The sequence below is a fragment of the Colobus angolensis genome, unplaced genomic scaffold, assembly GCF_000951035.1.
Source record: "Colobus angolensis palliatus isolate OR3802 unplaced genomic scaffold, Cang.pa_1.0 Scaffold155, whole genome shotgun sequence".
Classification (NCBI taxonomy): domain Eukaryota; kingdom Metazoa; phylum Chordata; class Mammalia; order Primates; family Cercopithecidae; genus Colobus; species Colobus angolensis.
Genome location: NW_012114655.1, coordinates 3,782,161 through 3,808,962, shown reverse-complemented (window position 1 = coordinate 3,808,962; position 26,802 = coordinate 3,782,161). Strand labels below are relative to the sequence as shown.

At 45.7% G+C, this 26,802-nt stretch overlaps 1 protein-coding gene across 1 annotated transcript in view; it reads left to right on the top strand.

The window, feature by feature from the left end:
- AFG3L2 (AFG3-like AAA ATPase 2) overlaps positions 1–26,802 on the top strand; it is a 43,797-nt gene that overhangs the window by 4,387 nt on the left and 12,608 nt on the right. The window contains exons 3-13 of the mRNA XM_011936661.1: positions 556–665; positions 822–974; positions 3,682–3,756; positions 7,465–7,589; positions 8,561–8,834; positions 10,440–10,577; positions 14,058–14,211; positions 15,806–15,913; positions 16,009–16,134; positions 18,786–18,896; positions 23,616–23,731. Of these exons, the coding sequence (XP_011792051.1) occupies positions 556–665; positions 822–974; positions 3,682–3,756; positions 7,465–7,589; positions 8,561–8,834; positions 10,440–10,577; positions 14,058–14,211; positions 15,806–15,913; positions 16,009–16,134; positions 18,786–18,896; positions 23,616–23,731 (1,490 nt within the window). The remainder of the gene's footprint in view (positions 1–555; positions 666–821; positions 975–3,681; positions 3,757–7,464; positions 7,590–8,560; positions 8,835–10,439; positions 10,578–14,057; positions 14,212–15,805; positions 15,914–16,008; positions 16,135–18,785; positions 18,897–23,615; positions 23,732–26,802) is intronic.

Here is a 26,802-nt window from a genome sequence, read left to right as displayed (position 1 = left end):
GGCCTCCCAAATTGCTGGGATTACAGGCATGAGCCACCACATCTGGCCAGAGGCAGGGTCTTGCTTTGTTGCCCAGTCTGGTCTTGAATTCCTGGGCTCAAGGGATTCTCCTGCTTTGGCCCCCCAAAATTCTGGTATTACAGGCGTCAGCCACAATGCCTGGCCAGAACACACTTTTAAACTTTGAGTGAGGACTGAGGAATTTGCATCCCAACTCTGTGACTTATTCACTGTCCCCTAACACTGCCACCCGTTATCCAACAAGTTACTTAAGCTGTTCTTTCTCCCTCTGTGAATGGTATAACAGTCCTATAATTCCTTGGGTTATTGGGTTATTGTGCATGTTTCATGAGATGATGCGAGTATAGCCCTTGGGAGCCTCCCTGATTGGTAAACTTTGTATTTGTATTCTTTCTCATAGTCTTCACTTAGGAACTGCTCAGTTGCCACAGTGTATTCTGCAATAAGTCTTTTATTAAACAGTATACGTGAAGACATTGCCGAGAGCGCTAAAACCTTGCCGTGCTTCTGTGTGTGCTCTTTGTTTAGGAGCAGAGTCAAAGCCAGCTGCTACCACACGCTCTTCTGGAGGAGGAGGAGGTGGTGGTGGTGGAAAACGAGGTGGCAAGAAAGATGATTCTCACTGGTGGTCCAGGTTCCAGAAGGTTTGATGCTATACATTGTGTGAATTTTGAGGTTACGATGGTGGCCCAGAGAAGGTTGGGAGGCATTAGTAGTGTTGGAGGGATGTGTGTCTCACAGAGCATAGATTGTTTTGTGGAATTTAGTTCTTCACAGAAGCTGTCTCCCTCTCTGCCCAGGGTGACTTTCCATGGGATGACAAGGATTTCAGGATGTTCTTCCTCTGGACTTCTCTGTTCTGGGGTGGAGTCATGTTTTACTTCCTGCTCAAGAGATCCGGGAGAGAAATCACTTGGAAGGACTTTGTCAATAACTATCTTTCAAAAGGAGTAGTAAGTATTTTATGGGATTGGCGGCTGTTGTGGTTCAAAGGTGAGATGAATCAGGTTAGACGAAGGAAGTGACAGCAGGTTAACCTGGCTCCTCCATTGTAAAGCTGTTATTTTCACTCCGATTTTTCTGATGCTGAGAAGTACTGCAGTCAGAGAAGGTGTGTTTTGGCCTGGTGTCCTCACATTTACCCCCAAATTCTTTTACTTCACTGTCTCCCAGAACTGGGTTTTGGCACCACTACTTCTGACCGTGGTCTTGGCAGTCCTCTGCTTGCGTGCTTTTCTCTCGTGCCCTCAGCTGCCTCTGCTCTGTGCTGTCGTGTGCCAGCCTCTTTGGGCTCTTTGTGGGTCTTTACTACGTTTAGTCCCCTGCAGGCTTGGCAGCTGATCAGAGTGTGTCGAGTCAGAGCAGATGGGGCTCTAAGGGAGAGCCAGGTGGGCGTGTGGTCCCTGCCATTTCTCTGTCTGCGGAGCAGCCTTTGGTACTGCTTGCTGGGCTTGCCCACGTGTGACTATTTCACCACAACCAATGGGAAATAAGTAAGACCGTATTTCAGCATATGTAAGATGTTATTGATTGTAAGACACATGGTATTTGATAAGTTGCTAAGACAAATCTAATAAGAGGCTGATGAAATTATGACATGCCATCAATTATAAAATGGATCTGCATTTCTGATGTTAAAATATGAAAAACGTGTGTCTTAGAATTGGTGCAGTGTAGTGATGGACACCAGGATTAGGCCTGCTTTGTAGCCTTGGGGAAACCCCTTAACCTCTTACTACTCGGGTTTTCGTCCGTGAAATGGATAAAGTAAGACGACATTAATACTTACTGAGGTAGTGTAAAGAATTTAAATGCGTTCTAAAGGTTGTACAGGAAGGTAGGGATGTAAGAAATGGTGATCTACTCAGATGGGCAGCTGCCGCTGTGCCCAGAGCTGAGGTGGACTGAGATTAACTTCAGTTTATGTTTTCCCTGGAAGTTGCAAACCTTCAGTGGGCGCCAGAGTTCCAAAATGCTTACATTGGACCGATCCTGCCTGTACTGTTGTCCCGTGTGTAGGGAGATGGGTTCCTGGTGCTTCCTATGCCACCATCTTCCCAGAGTCCTCTTATCTAGTCGGATTTTTGAAACGTGTTTATCTCATGAAAGTGAGGATCTTTTACGTGTCATTCTCAGATGTAGTGGGGACTCCCACTCAGAAGCTGCTCAGAAGCAGTGGTCATCGCATGTGCACTGGGCTGCAGCCGTCCTTCGGATTGGGACGGCAGGTCCTCGAGGCGGCTTCTACATAGTTCCAGCTCCTCCTGACCCTCTGGCTCTTTGGCATTAGTCTGCTGTCTTCCCATCAGGGGTCTGTGGGATGGAGCACTGCCAGTCATTCCTCTCTGACAGGGCCTGCCTTTGAGAACAGTCACTCCCCGATTCCAGCCCCTCTGGGGTTGCTCTGGGGCTCCCTTGCTTTTTGTCATTCTTGCCTTCCAGACTTGCCGACAAAGCAAGCACTGGGAAATACGCACATCCCAGAGTGCGCGTGCTCCTGAATCAGCTACAGTCCTTGGGGTGTGGTGTGTAACAGTGTTACTAAGAATCCTATGTAGGCTGGCCGTGGTGGCTCCTACCTGTAATCCCTGCACTTTGGGAGCTGAGGTGGGAGGATCACTTGAATCTAGGAGTTTGAGACCAGCCTGGGGAATGTAGGGAGACCCCGTCTCTACAAAGAAATATAAAAAAATTGGCCACTTGTGGTGGCTTGCACTTTTGGTCCCAGCTACTCAGGAAGCTGAGGTGGGAAGATCTCTTGTTCCCAGAGAGGTTGAGGCTGCATGAGCTGATTGCACCACTACACTCCAGCCTGAGTGAGAGCCTGTCTAAAAAAAAATTTAAAAAGGATCCTATGTAATTAGGTGATTCAATTTAAAAAACAAACTATTTTATATTTATAGAGTGACAAAAATTAAAAAGTCTTATACTACCAAATGTTGGTATGTCCTATAGAGCAATAGTCTATGTCCTATAGAGCAATAGTAATATTTTGCTCATGGCAGTGTGAATTCAGGAGCCATTTTGGAGAGCAATTTGGCAATATCTGGTAAAGCTGAAGGTACGTAGACCCTGCAACCCGGGATTAGTGTGTCTGTCTACAGGTATGTTTCCTGGAGAAATTTTTTAAGATGTGCCCACAAAGGTAGATATGGGAATGTTCGTGACAGCATTGCTTGTGAGAAATGTGTAACAGCCTGGCTGTCTATTAACAGGAGGATGGATCAGTAGCTTGGGTGTGGTCATAGCCTGGCATACCCCGCAGCTCAGAAGTGTCAGCTTGCATAAACCTCACAAATGCAATGTTGAAGGGAAAAACTAAGTTGTACAAGGACACTCATATATAAAACAAGACCATTTTTAAAGTTTAAAAACAGGCAAAAGGGAGTATGCATATCGTGTAGGATTACCTTCATGTATAGTGCAAGTATAAGGATGTGGTCTGGGCAGTGCAGCCCGTAAGTGAGAGCATAGTCCCCTTTGGGAGGGGCCGTGCCTGGGAGCTTCCGCAGAATTAGAGGTGGGAACGTGGGGGCATCCTTATCTGATTCTTTATTCTTTCCTTGTATGGCTGAAACATCATACGCATTTTAAATGAGCTTAAGAGTATCTCAAGTATTTTCTGTGAATTTATGTGTGAATTTATTTTTAAAATTCTAGGTAGACAGACTGGAAGTCGTCAACAAGCGTTTTGTTCGAGTGACCTTTACACCAGGAAAAACTCCTGTTGATGGGGTAAATCATTTTATTAATTGATGTGAATTAGTTGTAAATTAACTTTTCAGATTTAAAGCTGAAAGGAAAACCTGCCTCACACCATAGGAGTTACACGCACCAGATCTATGCGAACGGGGCAGTGTGGCGGGGTGACCTCACTGACATCAGTGGAAATGGGAGTGTTGTGTATGGATTAGTGATGCAGGGATTGGGTCGGTGTTTTGTTTCTGATAATCATTTTGACTACATTTAGGAGACAGTGAGTGAAATCCCAGTTTTCAGTATTCCAGAATAGTCTATGGCTTTTCAAGACTGAGAAGTAGTTATTTGATTAGGAAAAAAATTTAAAATCTCAATTGCCTGTGTTTTGAGACAGCTTTTATCAAATTAGTTTAAAAGCATCTCCACCATCTCGTAACCATTTTGTGATATTGTTGTAATTTCCATTTGATTTCCTATTTTAAAAATAATTTGTATTTCCTCTCCAACTAGTCTGGAGTAGACTTCCAGAGACCCCAGAGCAAGCTGAATGCATTGAGGGAATTCTGGAGGGAGGGGAGAGAGGTGAAGCTGAGGCTCCCAGGACTTGCCAAGCTCTCTTAGGATAATTGTGTTTCACCATTTTCTAGCCATCCCGCCTGGACAGGGCAACATTTAAGGACAACTAGAGGTGATGGTGACCATATCTCTCTGTTTAATAGCATGTCAGCAAATAGCAGAGTATCTGTAAAGTCACAGGGCTCTGGTGTTGCCCTGTGTTTGGGAAAGGTATTTTAATTGTCTTGATTTCCCCCCATTCTTTCTACGTAATTATGCAATACCTATTAATAACCATGCTTTATCTTCAGACTTTAGTGCTAGGATTTAAGTTGGCACTTTGTTATGAGGCCAGTAGGCAATGTGTGTTCTAGCACTGTGGGAAGCACACACACACCCATCCGTCTGCGTCTAGGAAGGAAGCCTAGGGAGAATGTAGGGATGTGTGTGAGATGTCTCTGCGAGGACGTCCTCTCACACATTGTCTATACGTAGCAAAAAATGAGAAATAACCCAGAGGCCCATGCCAGGCACTGGGTTAACAGGGAATCCTTGTTCCGTGTCTGTTTCCCTGCGAGCAGTTGTCCTTGGGGGCAGGGCTGTCCCTAGGGGCAATGTTGACATTGGCGGGAACTTGTTTTCCAGTGTTGGCATGCACGAGCATTTATGTGTTGAAATTCATACCGTTGTATATAAAGTGCTTTCTTTGTGTTTCTCTTTTATATTACAGTTAAGGTTTATGTTGATTTCTTTTCAAAATTGTATTTCAAGATAGTAAAGGTGGTATTATACAGTCTTGAGGGACAGGCCTGAAATGCTGATGCTGTTTGTGTCTGAATGTTGGGGTTATGGATGTCTTTGCTTTCTTTACGTGCATATCCCGAGTTTTTATAGAGAACGTATATTACCTGCTTACTAAAGACTTCTTGTTCTGAGCTTTCAGAAACAGATTTTCAGTGTCCTGCTGTGAATGGAGCAGCAGTGCTGCACACACACAGGCTTTAGCCTCACATCAGTTCTGCTCTTGACTGCTAGATGGCTTACCTTCTGTATGACAGTAGAGAAGGGCTTAATGCTTAAATGAGATAGGGTCAGTCAGTGGTGGTTTTCAGATTTCAGTGTGCATAAGAATTACCTGGAAAGCTATTAAAACTTGAGTCCGGGACCCCACCCCCGCAGAGGTTCTTATCTGGAGTGTGTTCTGAGACCGCATTTCCAGCATGCTCCTGGGTGGTACCGCGCTGGTCCTGGCTTCGCACTGCTGTGATGGGAGCCAGGCGTTTGGCCTGTTGCCCAGTTGATAGCAGGGGCCGAGTTAGGGAACGTTCCATCCTTTGTGGTTAATCTGTTCTGAGCAGGTTTTGGGGCTTTGTAACCATGTGAATTTTGTATCTTTGTCAGTGAATAATTTACCAAATAATGCTATGTTGTTACATAATATAAAACTTACTCTTCATCCTTTATTTTTAGATTCTTGGAGAGAAATAAGAAATACCACAGTGATGTTCCTCACTCAGTGACACTGGTGGGAAGGACGTTCCTCACTCAGTGACACTGGTGGGAACGACATGTGATGACATGTTGCTCTCTTACGAGGGCTTTGCTTTTTTGTTCCTTTTTTGAGACGGAGTCTCACTTTGTCACCCAGGCTGGAGTGCAGTGGTGCCATCTTGGCTCACCGCAACCTCGGCCTCCTGAGTTCAAGCAGTTCTCTGCCTCAGCCTCCCGAGTAGCTGGGATTACAGGTGCCTGCCACCATGCCTGGCTAATTTTTTGTATTTTTAGTAGAGACAGGGTTTCACCATCTTGGCCAGGCTGGTCTTGAACTCCTGACATCGTGATTCACCCGCCTTGGTCTCCCAAAGTGTTGGGATTACAGGCGTGAGTCACCGCGCCCGGCCTTGTTTTTTGTTTTGAAATGGAATCTCACTCTGTCGCCCAAGCTGGAATGTAGTGGCACAGTCTTGGCTCACTGCAACCTGTGCCTCCTGGGTTCAAGCCTCCCAAGTAGCTGGGCCTATAGGCAGATGCCACCATGCCTAGCTAATTTTTGTATTTTTAGTAGAGACAGCCCGAGACCATGGTGGCCAGGCTGGTCTCAAACTCCTCACCTCAGGTGATCTGCCGCCTGGGCCTCCCAAAGTGCTGGGATTAATGGCCACTGTGCCCAGCGTCTCTAATGAGTTTTATATCATAGACTTACTGTTTTGATTTTAAAAATACTTTTTTTAAAAAAGATGATTGCAGGTTAAAGGAGAAACAGTTTTTTGTACTATAAAATGGAGCTAACACATGCGCAGTGCTTGAAATGGGGTCTTTTAGCTAGTGAACTCCGTAAATGTGAGCTGTTAACATCAGTGTCCTCATGGTTGTGCAGAGGCAGTGTGACACTGTGGTTAGGACACTGGTTCAGGAGCCAGACTGTCTGGGTTCAGATCCCAGCCGCTTATTTTGTGTGTGATCATGAGCAAGTTTTCTCATCTGTAGAATGGGAACAGGAGTCAGGGCTCATGTTCACTCAGTACAATAGGAAATAATTACATGCTGGTTGGTAGAATAGCCTCGACCTGGCCCTTCAGGCATTGCTGTGCTGGGCCCCCTGGGTCTCTGCAGCTCCAGGGAGTAAAGAGGGAGAGCCTGGCACGGCAAGGCACATCTGTTCCAGGTGCACAGTAGGGGTGCGGTGTTCGGATTTTGAGCATCATCCTCAGTGATGGCACCTGCTTCTTTGGATGGTCCTCAGGATTGAATGAACTAATGCATCTAAAGAACCCAGAACAATGTCTGGCACTTAGTACACACCCAGTAAACTTTAATTCTTATCACTGTTTCACAGTAGTTTTAAATTTGGGAATAGGGAGCTAGGGAATGGAGGAAGAGGAAAATAATGCGTATTTATTTTAAAAAGGATTATGTTTTCAAATAGGTTTTTCATTCTGTTTTTTGAGTTTATAATTTTAGAGCCACTGAGATATTGCTGCTAAAGAAATGCTTATTTGCCAAGAATTGCCAAGTGTTCTCAGTGAGTGACGTTTAATCACCACATTATTAAAGCCAAATTTTTATTACTGTTTTTTCTTTATAAATTTTCAGTATTTCTGAAAAATTCTTAAAAAGTTGAACCCTTTAGTGAGTTGAACCTTTTAGTTTCACTTCATTCTTAGGGTATTTGTTTTTCTGTTTTTATAGCAATACGTTTGGTTTAATATTGGCAGTGTGGACACCTTTGAACGGAATCTGGAAACTTTACAGCAGGAGCTGGGCATAGAAGGAGAAAATCGGGTGCCTGTTGTCTACATTGCTGAAAGTGATGGGTAATCTCAAAGATAGTATTTTGGAGACTGTTTACTGTGCTGCTGTGGTTCACTGTGTTCTGTCCCTGGGTGCAGGGCTGCACGTTATATTCTCAAACAGGCCTTTCTCAGTTTTGCCAGATTTTAAAAAAACTATTAGTAACTCACTAGTTTTTGCACAATGACTCATTCATTTTCTTGTGTTTTTTCAGATGGAATTTTGCTCTGTCGCCCAGGCTGGAGTATAGTGGTGTGATCTTGACTCACTGCAACCTTTGCCCCTACCCCGGTTCAAACAGTTCTCCTGCCTGAAGCTCCCGAGTAGCTGGGCTTGTAGACCCCTGCCACCATGTCCAGCTAATTTTTGTATTTCTAGTAGAGACAGGGATTCACCATGTTGGCCAGTCTGGTCTCAAACTCCTGACTTCTGGTGATCCACCCGCCTCAGCCTCCCAAAGTGCTGGGATTACAGGCATCAACCACCACACCTGGCTTTTTATTTTTATTTTTTTGATTCATTCATTTTCTACACATTTATACTTATCTTGATTAAGCAGTGGTTTGGGGTATTAACATTCAATGCATTGACCTTTGGAAAGATTTTAGCGTAAAGAACCCCTTTGTATCAAAGAATGGCATTCCCATCTTTGAACTGTCATTTTTGTTTATATTTCACAGAGTTTTCCAGGATTTTTAGGTGATTCTTCTCTCATCAGAACTTCTTCTTTGGGGGTTGTCTTTAATAAGACCATGCTAGTAACCCCACTTAAAGTCTGGGCAGATGCTCCATTTATTTCAAGAGTTGGTTGCCATGGAACTTATTTGGGAATTCTGTGGCCTTTGAAGAGCACTTGCAAGTTACCCTCATTTGTATTAAGTGCAGAAGGTATACCTTGATGTAGCTATGTATGTTTATATTGATACCTTGCACCACATGTAAAAGCTGGAGGTGAGCAGCCAGTCCTAACCCATGTTGCGCTGTGTGTCCCCAGCTCTTTTCTGCTGAGCATGCTGCCCACCGTGCTCATCATCGCCTTCCTGCTCTACACCATCCGAAGAGGGCCTGCTGGCATCGGCCGGACAGGCCGAGGGATGGGCGGACTCTTCAGTGTCGGAGAAACCACTGCCAAGGTCTTAAAGGATGAGATTGATGTGAAGTTCAAAGATGTGGCTGGCTGTGAGGAGGCCAAGCTAGAGATCATGGAATTTGTGAATTTCTTGAAAAACCCAAAGCAGTATCAAGACTTAGGAGCAAAAATCCCAAAGGTAAAATGAACTTTTAGAAGATTAACTTTTCGAAGTGTTTCTTGCTCTCTGGAGTTATAATTTTATGAAGTTTGATTACTTATTATGCATAGCTGTTTTCCTGTCCTTCCTCTTTCTCAGCTCACTAGGGCAGCCTCTGCCCAACTCGAGGATGGTTTTGGGTCAGGTTTTCTGTGTGAGTGTGTCTTGTATAGTGTGTGTATTCCTGAAAACATTTCCTGAAAACACCTGTGTCACCTCCTCGTGGGAGACTTTTCTTGAGTCGTCTTCCCTCTTCCTCCAGTCTGGTTTCGATGCCCTGTCTCTCAGCACCTGTAGGCCTGCAGTAGCTCACTGACCGTGTCACGCACTGCTTCACGCAGTGTCCCTTCGAGGGATGAATGTGGACTGTGCTGGTGGTGGGCTGTACCCTATAGGGCTTGGTGCCCGTAGGGGTAGGCGTGGGACAGTAACTTCACATTTGTTAAATGGATCCGCTATTAAGTAAATTAATAAAAAGTGAGTGAATAAAAACTGGCCAGGTGCGGTGGCTCACGCCTGTAATCCCAGCACTTTGGGAGGCTGAGGCGGGTGGATCACGACGTCAGGAGATCGAGACCATCCTGTGAATAGTGAAACCCCGTCTCTATGAAAAATACAAAAAATTAGCCAGGTGTGGTGGTGGGCACCTGTAGTCCCAGTTAACTCGGTACGCTGAGGCGGAAGAATGGCTTGAACTCGGGAGGCGGAGCTTGAAGCAGTGAGCCGAGATCGTGCCAGTAAACTCCAGCCTGGGCGACAGAGCGAGACTCTGTCTCAAAAAAAAAATAAAATAATAAAATAAAAGTAAAAATGTATATTTCTTTTTTCTTTTTTTTTTTTTGAGACGGAGTCTCGCTCTGTCACCCAGGCTGGAGTGCAGTGGCTGGATCTCAGCTCACTGCAAGCTCCGCCTCCCGGGTTTACGCCATTCTCCTGCCTCAGCCTCCCGAGTAGCTGGAACTACAGGCGCCCACCACCTCCTAGATTTTTGTATTTTTTAGTAGAGACGGGGTTTCACCATGTTAGCCAGGATGGTCTCAGTCTCCTGACCTCGTGATCCTCCCGTCTCGGCCTCCCAAAGTGCTGGGATTACAGGCTTGAGCCACCGCACCCGGCCTGTATATTTCTTTTTAAAGTCCATTAATAAATTTTACTTTAAAGGAATCCTTTGAAAGATAATCATTATTTCCTTGATTTTTATGTCTTGCTTCTATGGATAAAAAGTCATATTTTGTGAATTTATAACTTACTGTTACTTAGTATCCATTTGCATCACACCTAGCTGACTAGCCTAAGTCGCCCTTTACATACTGTTAGATTAAAGGTCTAAAAATCAGCAGTAGGAAAAAAAGAAAATACTTTAAATTTCACATTATTACCAAATTTTTTGAAACAAAATTATTTTTGGTAATCTTTTTCTTGTTCTTACTGATATAAAAATGTTCTACTATAGCACAAATGTTTAATATTTAATGTATATCAATAAGATTTAGAGACAGAGTTATATCTTGGAATTATTTGTGGATACACAATTTACTGTTCTGAAATTCTCATTAAATGTAATTTCTTTTTTCATATCTGAAGGGCGCCATTCTCACTGGTCCTCCAGGCACTGGGAAGACGCTGCTAGCTAAGGCCACAGCCGGAGAAGCCAATGTCCCCTTCATCACCGTTAGTGGATCCGAGTTTTTGGAGATGTTCGTTGGTGTGGGCCCAGCCAGAGTGAGTCTCATTCTGTTCTGATGGTGCAGCTTCCTTACACCCACTACTTCCCCACAGCTGGGGGACTTGCTAGAGACGGCCCTTCCCCCTAGAGTGCTGGAGTGACCTCTCACCAGTCCATGGCCTGAGCTCTCCTCCAGGCCTAAGCCTTCAGCAAGGCCTGTGACTTCTACCCCACCTTCCCTTGCACCAGCTAGGACTGCAGTCTGCTACCTATATTAGACCGATTTCAAGGATTGATGGCTTGGCGCGGTGACTCATGCCTGTAATCCCAGCACTTTGGGAGGCTTGAAGTTAGGAGTTCGAGACCAGCGTGGCCAACATGGTGAAACCCTGTCTCTGCTAAAAATAGAAAAATCAGCCAGGCGTGGTCGTACATGCCTGTGATCCCACCTATTTCGGAGGCTGAGGCAGGAGTATCTCTTGAACCCAGGCGGCAGAAGTTGCAGTGAACTGAGATCATACCACTGCATTCCAGCCTGGGCGACAGAGTGAGATGCTGTCTCAAAAAAAAAAAAAGAATTTGCTTTATTTGTGGATTTTTTTTTTTTTGGTGACATTTATTGAGATATAATTGACATATCAAACAATTGATCTCTGTAAAGTATGCGATTCAGTAGCTTTTAGTAATTCACAGATTTGTGCAGCCATCACCACAATCAGTTTTACAACATTTCCATTACATCAAGAAGAAATCCTGGCTGGGCGCGGTGGCTCACGCCTGTAATCCCAGCACTTTGGGAGGCCGAGGCGGGCAGATCACGAGGTCAGGAGATGGAGACCATCCTGGCTAACACGGTGAAACCCCGTCTCTACTAAAAATACAAAAACAAAACTAGCTGGGCGTGGTGGCGGGCGCCTGTAGTCCCAGCTACTCCAGAGGCTGAGGCAGGAGAATGGTGTGAACCCGGGAGGCAGAGCTTGCAGTGAGCTGAGATCCGGCCACTGCACTCCAGCCTGGGTGATGGAGCGAGAGTCCGTCTCAAAAAAAAAAAAAATGTAAATCGGGAGTCCTAAGCAAACTGCCCAGCAGAGTTTCCTAGTGTAGACATTCTGTGTAAATGAAATTATACAGTATGTGGTTTTTTATGTCTGATTTCTTTCACTTAACCATGTTTTCGAATGGTAACTCTATGTTTAACATTTTAAGGAACCACCAGACTGTTTTCCAAACTACTTGCCCATTTTCCATCCTACCAGCAGTGTGTAAGGGGCTCTGATGTTCCCTGCCCTCACCAACACTGGTTATTGTTTGATTTTTAATAATAGCCACCTTAGTGGGTGTGACATAGTATCTCGTGGTTTTGATTTGCATTTCCATGATGAGGAGTGATGTTGAACATCTGGTATGTGCTTATTATCCATTTGTATATTTTTATATCTTCCTTGGACAGATGTCTATTCAGATCCTTTGCCCATTTTTTAAGTGGGGTTTTTTTTTTGATTGTTGAATTGTAGGAGGTTTTTGTTTTTTTTTTTTCCTGAGGTGGAGTCTTGCTCTGTCACCCAGGCTGGACTGCAGTGGCATAACCTCTGCCTCAGCCTCCCTAGTAGCTGGGATTACAGGTGTTTACCACCATGCCCAGCTAATTTTTGTATTTTTAGTAGAGATGGGGTTTCACTATGTTGGCCAGGCTGGTGTTGAACTCCTGACTTCAGGTGATGCACCTGCCTTAGCCTTCTAAAGTGCTGAGATTACAGGTGTGAGCCACCTTGTCCGGCCTCACCTTCAAATCTATTTCACACTTTGCTGCTGTTGTGCAGATAAGTCATAGAAAAATAGGGAATGAGGGGGAGTTGGGCCTTTATGATGATGGGCCATGAGATATAATGTGGATGGGGGGAAATTGAGGACAGGAGAGGAGCTGTGGGTGGTGGTGGGGAAGGGTGGGCCTGGTGGGTTGGAGAGCTGAGAAGTGGTAAAGAGTTGGCATGAGATACCTGAGTGTGTGTGTGGGGCCAGATGATAGGAGGGGGTGCTCAGAGAGGAGGCAACTTGAAGATGGTGGTTTAAAAGGCAACCTTGTCAGTGCTTTTCTTGTCAGAGTGAAATAAAAGGTGAATGAAGAGGTGGCCAGGGAACTGAGAGACTGAGAATCACATGGATGGAAATTACTGAGGACATAGTGATGTCCCACGGGGAGACCCACGGCACAGCGGGGTGGAGTGCCTGCCACAAGGCCTGAGCCTCAGCAAGCAGGGGCTTTTCCAGCAGTTATTTTGGTAGCAGCAGTGAGGTGTGAGATGGACCCCAGCTCCAGCCAGCCTGTAGGGGAAGATGCAGACTCCTGCTTAAGGCTTGCTGGAATAGCTGAGTTTCTGTTCATGCCAGGACAGGATGGATGTACTTTGAAGGTGTGGGTCTGTAGGTCACAGATCTGGAGTTCAGAGGGGAGGCTGGAGAAGGATACGAGTTATTTTAGGAGATGTGTTCAGAGCAGTGTAGGAATGAACATCCAGAAATCCAGGCAGGAAGACCTCGACTTCTGGCCAGTGAAGTGGAGGTGGGAGTGGGCGGGTGGAGAGTTGTCTCCAACGCTCCCTGAAGGGGCAGATGACGGATGGTGAGGCACTGAGTGGCTCTTCCTCCTCCTCCCGACTGCAGGTTTGTCTGAGGGTATGTCATCAGACTATCAGGATGGTCTGTGGTGGGGTAGGTGGCAGACGGAGGCTGTCCCCCCCCCTTGGGCATGAGCTGGTGGGCTTGGATGGTCTTTGGCTTCATTGTACGTGTGTGATTGCATAGACCCCTTAGTAGCCCCAGCCTGTTAATAACCGCCTTAGGCGTGAAATGTGAACCCTAGAGAAGTCTGCACTTTTCAACTCAATGTAAAGTTGACGGCGCTACTGTATTGTCTTTGCGTAGGCATCTATGTAATGTTAATTGGTTGGTATTACAAAAGTAGCAGATATTATCAGTGTTTATTACATACACTGTAATTTATGGGATCTGAGAAAGATTTGCTCACCTTAAGTCAGTTACCCAGGTTACTCCTCATTTGCCGCTTCTTTGCTACTTGTAACTCTTTAAAAAAATGTGCCTTACAGTGTGTATCACAGAAAGGCTGTCTGCACATGGAAGCTGAAGATTTATTTCATTTCTTTTTTTTCGTTGTTGTTTTTTGAGACAGAGTTTCGCTCTTGTCACCCAGGCTGGAGTGCAATGGCGCGATCTCAGCTCACTGCAACCTCTGCCTCCCGGGTTCAAGTGATTCCCCTACCTCAGCCTCCTGAGTAGCTGGGATCACAGGCATGCGCCACCATACCTGGCTAATTTTGTATTTTTAGTAGAGACGGGGTTTCTCCATGTTGGTCAGGCTGATCTTGAACTCCCGACCTCAGGTGATCCACCCGCCTCGGCCTCCCAAAGTGCCGGGATTACAGGCATGAGCCACTGTGCCCGGCCGATTTATTTCGTTTCTTATTCAGAGGATAAATAATATTCTCTGGTCAAATGACTCTCTCTCTGTTTTTGCCAAGGTCCGAGACTTATTTGCCCTTGCTCGGAAGAATGCCCCTTGCATCCTCTTCATCGATGAAATTGATGCAGTGGGAAGGAAGAGAGGAAGAGGCAACTTTGGAGGGCAGAGTGAGCAGGAGAACACACTCAACCAGCTGCTGGTGGAGATGGATGGTGAGTGGTCAAGGCTTTTGTATCTTTAACTGCATTTTTTTTTTTTTTTGAGATGGAGTCTGGCTCTGTTATCCAGGCTGGAGGGCAGTGATGTGATTTCGGCTCACTGCATCCTCTGACCCCTGAGTTCAAGCGATCCTCCTGCCTCAGCCTCCTGAGTTTAAGCTGCACTTTCTTATGCCTTTCATGTCCCCAAAATGAGAGTCCTTATTCCAATATTGAGTATTACAAACAAACAAAAAAAAGCATTCCCTAAAACAAACAGTTCTTTTAAAAGGCTCTTTTATGCTAATATAAATAATAGCAAGATATTTTTTCCTGGCAGCCTGCATAACTTAATATTGGTATTAACATGCTGTTTGTGTCTAGTGTTTGAATAAGAGAAGAATTGGTGAAATGAGTCACAAAAGAATTACCATCTCATTCTCTAAATCGTCACCGTCTCTGAAGCACAAGGAACATCTAAGCCTAACCCAATGTGAATTTAGCAAATTTCAAATACTTTTTTACTAAGAGAGTAGCCGTCTTTCCATGCTAGCCAGCTTTTCTTTCATTTAGGAAAGGCACTTCTCAGGATGTCACGTGTTCTTCCTGCTGGAATATAAAAATGTGGATGCTTGGTTGTTTGTGCAGAAAGGGGAAGCACACTGCCAGTACTGAACTGGCTTTAGTGACGAAGCCAGGCATAGGGTCAGAATAAGAAGGTAGAGATCCTCCTTCCTCCTGCAATGGTCCGCCCATGTTGCGTTCACATTGGAGCACCACATCTGAGGGAAATTCACCCAGGAGATCCTGCCGTGCCAGGGTCCTGAGGGTGAAGGGCCTGGGACCATGGCATTTACATTGAGAATGGGCAGTAACACGGAGCCGCTTGAGTGTGGAGAAGAGGTGCGGGGTAGAGGTTGATCTCTGCCTTCAGATAGGCAGTTGGTTGTCCTATGGCCCAGTGTGTCAGAGACATCCTTTGCAAATTTAATCTGATTTTAAGACATTTTTTAAATTGACATTATCTTCTAAATTTCTAGTTAAATAAATTTAAATATTTGATCATTTGTCTTTAGGAAATGTACTCTTAAAATTTTAAGTCTAATATATGATTATTTTCAAGGACAAGCTGAATAGTAAGAAAAATAATTCAAGTTTGTAACTTAAAAAACAGTGGATAGGCCGGGGCGGTGGTTCACGCCTGTAATCCCAGCACTTTTGGGAGGCCCAGGCAGGTGGATCACCTGAGGTCAGGTGTTTGAGACCAGCCTGACCAACATGGAGAACCCCTATCTCTACTAAAAATGCAAAAATTACCCAGGTGTGGTGGCGGGCACCTGTAGTCCCAGCTACTCGGGAGGCTGAGGCAGGAGAATCGCTTGGACCGGAGAGGCGGAGGTTGCAGTGAGCTGAGATCATGCCATTGCACTCCAGCCTGGACAAGAGTGAAACTCCATCTCAAACAACAACAACAAAAACCCACTGGATAATGAATAGAAAATGTGTTTACTGTAGCTATGAATTTGCAGTGCTCATATGTTCCTGATGGTGCACTGTTGCTTTCTGCCTCTTGTCATTTAATAGTGTTTGCATTTTTGTTATCTTTCAGGTTTTAATACAACAACAAATGTCGTCATTTTGGCCGGCACTAATCGACCAGATATCCTGGACCCTGCGCTGCTTAGGCCGGGGCGTTTCGACAGGCAGATCTTTATTGGTGAGGTGATGTTTGCTGGGGCAGGTCCAGTGCTCATGAGTATAGGTGTGACTGTTTCAATATGATTTTCTTTTCCTTAAAAATGATTTCTAAAGGACCACCAGACATAAAAGGAAGAGCTTCTATTTTCAAAGTTCACCTCCGACCACTAAAACTGGACAGTACCCTGGAGAAGGATAAACTGGCAAGAAAGCTGGCATCTTTAACTCCAGGGTTTTCAGGTGAGTGGAAAGTAACGAGGACTCTGTTTAGAAGTATATTAAAATCAGGAACAGTTACCAGGTACCAGTTTACTTTCTTACCTTTTCACTTCTTTACTTTGGGCTACCTAAGTTTATATTCTCAATTTTACTTTTTTGAGACAGGATCTTGCTTTATTGCGCAGACTGGACGGAGTGGTGTAATCATAGCTTACTGTAGCCTCAACCTTCTGGGCTCGAGTGATCCTCCTGCCTCAGCCTTGTGAGCAGCTGGGACTACAGGCATGTACCACCATGCCCAGCTAATTTTTTGATTTTGTGGAAACAGGGTCTTATTTTGCACAGACTGGCCGGAAACTCCTGGCTTTAAGTGATCCTCCTGCCTCGGCCTCCCAAACTGCTGGGATTATAGCCATGAGCCACTGTGCCTGACTATTTTTACTTTGTTATTATGGGAAATTTCAAACATACACAGATTTTGAGGGAATGGTGTACTGAAACTATCTGCACCTATCACCTAGTTTCAGGAACAATTACTAACTCACATCCACCCTTACTTTTACCTATGCCCTCGTTTCTTTCTGCTTCCTCTGGAGTATTTGGTGACAAATTGCTGACAGTGTATCATTTTTTTCTATAAATATTGTAGGAATTATTCCTAAGTGTTTTTTTAAAAGCTCTGTTGAAATCAAGTTAGCTAAAAATCACCTGTATGAAGTGTACAATTAATGGTTTCTAGTATATTTATAGGGTTGTGCAACCATCACTATAATTTTAAAACATTTTGGGCTGGACGTGGTGGCTCACACCTGTATTTCCAGCACTTTGGGAGTCCGAGACAGGTGGATCACCTGAGGTCAGGAGTTCAAGACCAGCCTGGCCAACAAGACAAAACCCTGTCTCTACTAAAAATACAAAAATTAGCCGGGCATGGTGGCACATGTCTGTAATCCCAGCTCCTCGAGAGGCTGAGGCAGCGAGGTTTTGCAGTGAGCCTAAATCACCCCACTGCACTCCAGCCCGGGTGACAGAGCGAGACTCCATCTCAAAACAATCAATCAAACTTTCTGTCTCTCTAGATTTTTTTATTCTGTACATTTTATATAAAAGCATGTGGTTTTGGCCAGCTGCAGTGGCTCACACCTGTAATCCCAGCACTTTGGGATGCCAAGGCAGGTGGATCACCTGACATCAGGAGTTCAAGATCAGCCTGGCCAATAAGGCGAAACTCTGTCTCTACTAAAAATACAAAAATTAGCTGGGTGTGTGTGTGGGGGAGGGCTGTAATCCCAGCTACTTGGGAGGCTGAAGCAGGACAATTGCTTGAACCTGGGAGGTGGAGATTGCAGTGAGCCGAGACTGCGCCATTGCACTCCAGCCTGGGCGACAAGAGCGAAACTGCGTCTCCAGTAAATAAAATGAAATAAAAACGTGGTCTTTTGTGCCTGGCTTATGTTCACTTAACGTAATGAACAGGATTGATCCAAATCGTGGCAGGCATCAGAATGTCATTCCTGTTCATGGCCAAGTAAATGTGCCATTGTTTGGCTGTTCCACATCTTGTTGATCCACCCATCAGTGGATGGCCATGTGAGCTGTTTCCACTTTTTGGCTATTATGAATAATGCTGCCATGAACATTGGTGTACAGATTTTTCATGGTCATATTGTTTCTCCTGGTAAATACCTAGAAGTGGAATTGCTGGGTCATATTGTAACTCTAACTTTCTGAGGAACCGCCAGGTTGTTTTAATTACCTGAGCCATTTTACATTCCCACCAGTAGCGTGTGAGGGTCCCAGTTCCTCCACATCCTTGCCAGCACTTGTCACTGTCTCTTTTTATTACAGCCGTCTTAGCTGGTGTGATCTGGCATCTCACGGTTGTTTTGATTTGCATTTCTCTAATGACTGGTGATGTTGAGCATCTTTTCATGTGCTTATTCCAATAATTTTTTAATGTAAAATATGGTCCTTTCCTATTCCCTGTTTCTCTCCTTCTAAACACAAAATGAAATAAAAAAAGAACAGTTTGAGACGTATGAAAAGATTTTGTACAATAGTGTGGTCAGAAGATGATCATCTTGTTCCAGGGGTCCTTTTTACTCGTCTTTGAAATTTATAATGTTTTAATATTTGTTGATTTAACAGAGATGGTGTGCTGTAGCTTATTTGTGCTACCATATCCTTAGCTGCAAAGTTAAAGAGATGGATCTAAAAAGCATTTGACAAGCTTTTAGGTATATTTAAATTTAGTTGTTTCACTGAATGTACTAGGTGATTATAAAAATTAGGTTTCTCATCATACATCAGTACTTCACCTAATATCTATGCAAGCCATTTTCCCAACACAGGTGATAGAACTAAGTTATTGAAATGAGCATTTTTAGATGCTATCTTAGTTTGCTATTATGTGAACCATATTGTCTGTTAAGGTAAATAGTTGCCTGTAATTATCTGTTGACTACTAATACTTTCATCTTAGTTCAGAGGGCCAGAATTATACCAGGCTTACATTAAATGCTAGAATAGCTTAGGGTTATCATGAGTCAAACAGAATTATATTTACACAAAACCTTTATTCACTGTACTGCTGATTTAAAAATTAACTATGGATTTGACTGATCAGTTGGGGCGTATTTCGGTGGGTAAGCTGTTCTCTGTTCATTTTTTAGGTGCTGATGTTGCTAATGTCTGTAATGAAGCTGCGCTGATTGCTGCGAGGCACCTGTCAGATTCCATAAATCAGAAACACTTTGAACAGGCCATTGAGCGAGTGATTGGTGGTAAGGAAACTGAACCTAACTCAAGTAGAAAGGCTGATAAAATGAATTTGAGGCCAGGGATTTCTCTGTTTGGGCAAGAACTGAAAGCAAAGAAAGTGTATCCGCCCAGCCCTGGGGCTCACCATACTTGTGTTCTCTTGGTGTCATGGCCCCTCCCATGCCTCCCCTGCCTCTCTTCCTTCTTTCCCCACCATCCCCTGCCACCTGCCCTCTGCATGGAGGTCTGTGGTGCTGGGTGAGTTTGAGATGGCAGCTCACGAATGCTTTCCTTGCACAGGCAGCCAGCAGTGAGGTGTCTACCCATGAATTATACCAATCAAGTTTGTTAAAAAGCTCACAACCTTCCTGTTTACAAAAGTTTCAGCCGGGCGCGGTGGCTCAAGCCTGTAATCCCAGCACTTTGGGAGGCTGAGACAGGCGGATCACGAAGTCAGGAGATCAAGACCATCCTGGCTAACACAGTGAAATCCCGTCTCTACTAAAAATACAAAAAACGGCCGGGCACGGTGGCTCAAGCCTGTAATCCCAGCACTTTGGGAGGCTGAGACAGGCGGATCACGAAGTCAGGAGATCGAGACCATCCTGGCTAACACAGTGAAATCCCGTCTCTACTAAAAATACAAAAAACGGCCGGGCACGGTGGCTCAAGCCTGTAATCCCAGCACTTTGGGAGGCCGAGACGGGCGGATCATGAGGTCAGGAGATCGAGACCATCCTGGCTAACACAGTGAAACCCCGTCTCTACTAAAAAATACAAAAAACTAGCCGGGCGAGGTGGCGGGCGCCTGTAGTCCCAGCTACTCGGGAGGCTGAGGCAGGAGAATGGCGTAAACCCGGGAGGCGGAGCTTGCAGTGAGCTGAGATCCGGCGGCCACTGCACTCCAGCCTGGGCGACAGAGCTAGACTTCGTCTCAAAAAAAAAAAAAAAATTCATCACATGAGTTAGAGGTGCTCTGTGCTAGATACAGGTGATGGTTGTAAAATGTCTGTAATAGCTTGGTGCGGTGCCTCAACGCCTGTAATCCCAGCACTTTGGGAGGCCGAGGCGGGCAGATCACGAGGTCAGGAATTTGAGACCAGACTGGCCAACATAGTGAAACCCCATCTCTATTAAAAATACAAGTACGGGTGGTGGCGCATACTTGAAGTCCCAGCTGCTTGGGAGGCTGAGGCAGGAGAATTGCTTGAACCTGGGAGGCAGAGGTGCTGGTGAGCCGAGATCGCACCACTGCACTCCAGCCTGGGCAACAGAGTGAGACCCCGTCTCAAAAAAAAAAAATTATAAAGTAACCGTAACAGGTGTGGAGCTGGAAGTGCTTCCTCAGCCAGCACAGGGGGAGCATGCGTTTTCTTAACATTCCATAGGGCTTCTGATGTAATCCCCAAAGGCACGTAGCAATTCAAGTCCTCGAGCATTCAAAGGAGGGGGAAACCCTGCGCCAGGCAGAGTTCCACAGAAGGGGAGGGGTGTGCCCCTGGCCCAGGATAGAACTGGGTGTGGCCTGGAAGTGACCTGGCAGAGTGGACTTGAGGCAGGCTACCTACCCTGTGTTTAGGGAGGGAGAGTAAACTGTCAATTTTGGAAAGCGTTGAATGTTAAGCTCAGAGGCTTTTACAGTTTTGTCCTATGGCCAGTATTGAATTAAGGTGGGTTTTTTTGGTTTTGTTTTGTTTTTTGTTTTTTTGAGACAGGTTCTCATTCTGTCACCCAGGCTGGGGCGCAGTGGCACAATCTCGGCTCACTGCAACCTCCGCCTCCAGGGTTCAAATGAACAGCCTTCCGAGTAGCTGCTATCACAGGCGTCCGCCACCACGCCTGGCTGATTTCTGTATTTTTAATAGAGATGGGGTTTCACCATGTTGGCCAGGCTGGTCTCGATCTCCTGACCTCAGGTGATCTGCCTGCCTCGGCCTCCCAAAGTGCTGGGATTACAGGTGTGAGCCACTAAATAACATAATGACCAGTGATATTTTAGGAGAATGAATCTGGCTTTGAAGAGAAGGGAAGCATCTGGAGGCAGAGAACCTTGGCAGTCGTCACTGTGAGTACCGTGAGCCCAGCATGGGGGAGCACCAGTGACAGCCGTAAAAATGAGGACAGACTTGAGAGACTGCAGGAGCGTGGGGCACTCGCAGAGGCAGCTGGCTCATAGAGAATGAGCTGTCCTGCCTGTGAGCCGGGGCAGTGTATGCGTGTGTGACTTGGGAACAGGCAGTGGTGGTCCCAGGGTGTGCCAGGTGGAGTGAGGTGGGCGATTGGGGCACTTGGAGCCCCCTTCCTGGGAGAGAGGGAGTTGAAGAGGAAATGTTACCCAGTGCCCACATTTGGTAAGAGGAGAGAGGTGTGTCAGCAAGGTCACAAGTGCTGATGGTGTACCATAAGCACTGAAGGTGCGTCAGCAGACAAGCGAGGAAGATGTGCCAGTAACAGGGACCTGTAGGCTGGAGGGGACAGGAGATGAGGCGCCAGCAGCAGGGCGAGGCACAGGGGTGTGGAGGAGGAAGAGGAACTTTGGATTTGGCAGTGAGGGTGTTAGGGTGACTTTTGACAGTTCAGCTGAGTAGAGGGCACAAAACCAGATTAGTGGGGCTTCCAGTGAGGACATAGCGGCTGGTAGAGCGATGTGGTTCGCTGGGGATAGGTTCTCAGTAAACAATGAGTGAATGAATGAATCACCAGACCTCTTATTTTATAAATTTGTTACTGAAAAGAAGGACCTCAGATGATGAGAGTTGTGAATGGAATGAAGCAAAATATAATAATTTACTGTAGAGACAGGTAAAAACTGTATTTATGCCTTTTTTTAGGTTAAGGAGAAGTGATCAGAGAGGGCAGGGCAGAGCAGGCAGCCACCGAGTCGCAGGTTTTGTTCTGAGGCAGTTGCTGGCCCCGCAGGCAGCGTTGTGTAGTGAGATAGGCGCTGAGAAAATGAATGACTCCTGAGGCGAACTGTGGGGAAAGGCTTCTGTTTACAGATAAGCCAGAAGTGTTCGTCGGCAGACAGACTTCACTCCTGTTCTGTAACTTCCCGCCCTGTGGCTTGTGTTTCTCCTGGGTTGTGTCACTGGGAAGACAGCTTTTGTTTTTGTCTTCCAGTCTCCTTAACATCAGCTGAGAAATTCTCTCAGGTGGATTACCATGAACACGGCAAAACTGCTTTTGCCACTGTGTGATGATTTGTTTAGTACAAATAGTGCAGTTAGTTTTTACAGCAGAGGTACGGAGTGAGGGGCAGAGCCCACCTTGATCCAGGCCAGAGAAGGATCCTGCTCGGACTGGAGTCCAGCCAGCACTGTGGTGGACGTGGGCTCCAGCACGGGTCTTGGGGGCCCTGTGTCTCTGGGGTTTGCCCTCTGGGTCTGCTCTGCCACTTCTGTGGCTTGCTCTGCGCCCTAGGGCCGGCTGGCGAGGTGAGGGTGCACCAGCAGCAGCCTGGCTGGCTCCGTGTAGGGTAGCTCCGGGTCTTGAACTGGCTCCCTGCTTTCTCAGACTCTTCTGCCTTCCAGCAGAATGGACAACAGGTAGTGTCTTATGGCAGGCATCTTCACGTGCCCAGTATTCGATAATTCTGAACACCTGGACTATGCAGTGAGGACCTTTCTGGAGTTTTGGTTTCTGTAATTTTGCGTGTTTTAAAATGACGTCAATGCTGAATTTTATTTTACGTTTCAATTTGTTTCCCAAAACACAGGGTGTGTGGCTTAAAAGTGAGAAAGCAGGCCTGGGGATGGGGGAGTGAGTGCATTTTTGCTGTAGTAGTATTTTGAACTTGATTTTTTTTTTTTTGAGACGAAGTCTTGCTCTGTCGCCGGGGCTGGAGTGCAGTGGCTGGATCTCAGCTCACTGAAGCTCCGCCTCCCGGGTTCACGCCATTCTCCTGCCTCAGCCTCCGGAGTAGCTGGGACTACAGGCGCCCACCACCTCGCCCGGCTAGTTTTTTGTATTTTTAGTAGAGACGGGGTTTCACCGTGTTAGCCAGGATGGTCTCGATCTCCTGACCTCGTGATCCGCCCGTCTCGGCCTCCCAAAGTGCTGGGATTACAGGGTTGAGCCACCGCGCCCGGCTTGAACTTGACCTTTTGCTTTTATTCTGACATTGGGAATTCTATTTGATGTTTTAAAAAATTTTTTAACTTAATTTTTTTTTTTTTTTGAAATAGAGTCTCATTCTGTAGCCTAGGCTGGAGTCCAGTGGCCAGATCTCAGCTCACTGCAACCTCCGCCTCCTGGGTCAAGTGATTCTTCTGCCCCAGCCTCCCTAGTAGCTGGAAGTACAGGCGCTCACCACCACGCCTGGCTAATTTTGTATTTTTAGTAGAGATGGGGTTTCACCATGTTGGCTAGGCTGGTCTCGAACTCCTCACCTGAAGTGATCGGCCCACCTCGGCCTCCCAAAGTGCTGGGATTACAGGCATGAGCCACTGCGCCTGGCCTTGATTAGGAATTTTTGGATTGTGATAGGCAGACTCTCTTTCTTTGAAAGACAGTTAAGAAAATAAAAAGGCAAGCCACACCCTCTGAAAATACTTGCAATACATATAAAGGACAATATATATGTACTGCATGTATATATATAATATTGTCCTTTATGTGTACTGCAAGGACTTATATCTCCAAACCCCATTTTAGGTAAGGCAATGTATAGCACTGTATAATTGTCTTTTAATGTCAGTGTCACTAAAACAGTGGCTTGGGGTTTTTTGTTGTTATTTTGTTAGGCTTAGAGAAGAAAACGCAGGTTCTGCAGCCTGAGGAGAAGAAGACCGTGGCGTACCATGAAGCAGGCCATGCGGTTGCCGGCTGGTATCTGGAGCACGCAGACCCGCTTTTAAAGGTGAAGCAGGGTGGCCGCACTAGGCAGCCAGAGCACGTGTGAGCAGCTGCTCGCTGCAGCCACTCAAGAAGCAAGATAATACTCCCGCAAAGCAGAAAGAAATGATATTTAGAAGGCTTTAGCCAAAACTTCTGGTAACCATGGTACAAACCGTCCCATAGATAAATATAAAATTTGGACAGAAAATTATTTAAAGGGACCACAGAGTATCCAAAAGCAGGCCAGAGCTGGAGGAGAGTTTGCTCCTATAAAGCAACAGCTACAGTGGATTTGAACTGGGAGCCTGTGGCTTTCTTACCTGAGGGTTTTGGTAATCTCCACACTACGGTGCTATGAGACATAGGCTTTACTATCCTGGGGTGGTAGACGAGATAGTCCAGGACTTGAATAATACTGGAAATTTAACAGGAAAATCCCAGAAGCAAGAAAACTACCAAGGGGCAAGGCCCGAATCTGAGTAGGAACTGCCCAAAGCCCAGGCCGACCACTAAACTACACATGCACAGTGGCGATCCCAGAGAGCCTGGCAAAAGGGTTGTAGGGACCAGCCCTACAGGGTCTGTGGGTTTTTCTCCTCGTGTGTGGAGATAAGATCGTAGAAATAAAGACACAAGACAAAGAGAAGAAAAGACAGCTGGGCCCGGGGGACAACTACCACCGAGATGCAGAGACCAGTAGTGGCCCCGAATGCCAGGCTGCGCTGTTATTTATTGGATACAAGACAAGGGGGCAGGGTAAGGCATGTGAGCCATCTCCAGTGATAGATAAGGTCACGTGAGTCACATGTCCACTGGACAGGGGGCCCTTCCCTGTTTGGCAGCTGAGGCAGAGAGAGAGAGGAGACACCTTATGCCATTACTTCTGCATTTCAAAGACTTTTAGTACTTTCACTAAGTCTGCTACTGCTGTTTAAAAGGCAGAGCCAGGTGTACAGGGTGGAACTTGGAAGTAGGCCAGGAGCATGACCACTGGCGCACAGCATCACAGAGAGACGGTGAGGCCTCCGGATAACTGCGGGCGGGCCTGACTGATGTCAGGCCATCCACAAGAGGTGGTGGAGCAGAATCTTCTCTAACTCCCTTGGGGAAAGGGAGACTCCCTTTCCCAGTCTGCTAAGTAACGGATGCTTTTTCTAGGCACTGATGCTACCGCTGGACCAAGGTCCTCTAGGTAACAGGTGGAATGGTGTAAGTTACTCACCCCAGTAGTAAGACTGTGTGCAGCTACAGCGATGAGAGTGTGGTGCTGGTAGAAGGACTGGCACGCAGGCCAGTGGGATGGAATGGAGCCTGGAAAGTGAACCACAAACTTTTGGTTCATTGATTTCCAACAGAGGTACCAGGAGGATTCAAGGGGAAGGAATTGTCTTATCTACAGGTGGTTCTGGCAACAGAGTATTCACAGGAAAAATGGTGAACATTAACCCTTGCGTCATATGCAAAAAATTATTTGAAATCATAAAACTAAAACCATAAAACTTCTAGGAGAAAATACAGGTAAAAATCTTTGGGGCCTTGAGTATGCAGAAATTTCTTGGGACACAAAAAGCATGAGCCACAAAAGAAAAAGTTGACAAATGGGATCTCATCAAAATTTAAGACTCTCTTTCTTCGAAAGACCAGATTGAGAAAATAAAAAGGCAAGCCACACCCTCTGAAAATACTTGCAGTACATATAAAGGACTTATATCTAGAACATATAAAGAACTCGTAGAATTCAATAATAAGAAAACAACCCAGTAAAACAGTGGGTGAAAGATTTAAACATGCATTTCCCAGAAGGTGTATGAGTGGGCGTTAAGCACACACAGGGTATATCATTATTCATCAGGGACATGCAAATCACCCATAATGAGCTACTTGAACATACTTGCTGGAATGGTTAAAATGAAAAAGAGACAGTCTTCATTGTTGATAGGGATATGGAGCAGTTGAAACGCACACATGTTGATAGGAATGTAAAATGGGGCCAGATGCAGTGGCTCATGTGATCCCAGCACTTTGGGGGGCCGAGGCGGGCAGATTGCTTGAGGTTAGGAGTTTGAGACCAGCCTGGCCAACATGACAAAACCTGTCTCTAGTACAAATAGAAAAATGAGCCAGATGTGGTGAACGCCTGTAGTCCCAGCTACTCAGGAGACTGAGGCAGGAGAATCGCTGGAATCTGGGAGGGTCACTTGAACCCGAGAGGCGGAGGCTGCAGTGAGCAGAGACAGTGCCACTGCACTCCAGCCAGGGACAGAAAGAGACTCTGCCAAAAAAGGAATGTAAAGTGGTACCATTGTTTTGGAAAACAGTTTGGCAGTTTCTTATAAAGGTAGACAAACACTTCCACGTGACCAAACAATTCGACTCTTAATTCCCCAAGAGAAACAAAAACCTGTGTCCACGCAAAGACTGTTACTACTTTATTTATAGTATCAGTAAACTGAAAATAACCCTGACTTGCATCAAGAATGAAATGGATATTTGGTATGTTTGTAGCAATGGAGTGCCACACAGCAGTAAAAATGAATGACTATTAATACACACAACAGTATCTGTGGATCTCAAAAACAGGGAAAGAGACCAAACACAATGAAGTATATGCCATACGATTTCATTGATTTGCAATTCTAGAAGCTAAACTAATCTGTAGGGACAGAAAGTATGTCTGTGGTTGTCTGAGGTTGGGTGTGGAGAGAAAGACTCTACCAGTGGGTGCAAGGGAACTTTCTGGTCATGATGAGAATATTCTGTATCTTAATTGTGGCTTGAGGTTATGTTTGTCAAAATTCATTGAACTCTACACTTCACATGGGTGCATTTAACCATATATGTCGTCTCTCAATAAACTGAAGTTTTTTAAAGTTAAAGGAATTTACTTAATTGCAAAAGAGGACTGGAAAGGCAAGGCTGCCGAGCATCGTGGCCTGCTGTACCCTCCTTCCTTTGAAGGAGGATGTGGCCACGTCCGACAGCAGAGTTGAATGAAGCCCGCATGCTTGCACAGCATCAGAACTGTCAGAATGTCAAGATGTAATACTTTCAGTTGAGTTTTACAAGAAGACAAGAAATTGGGCCAGGCACGGT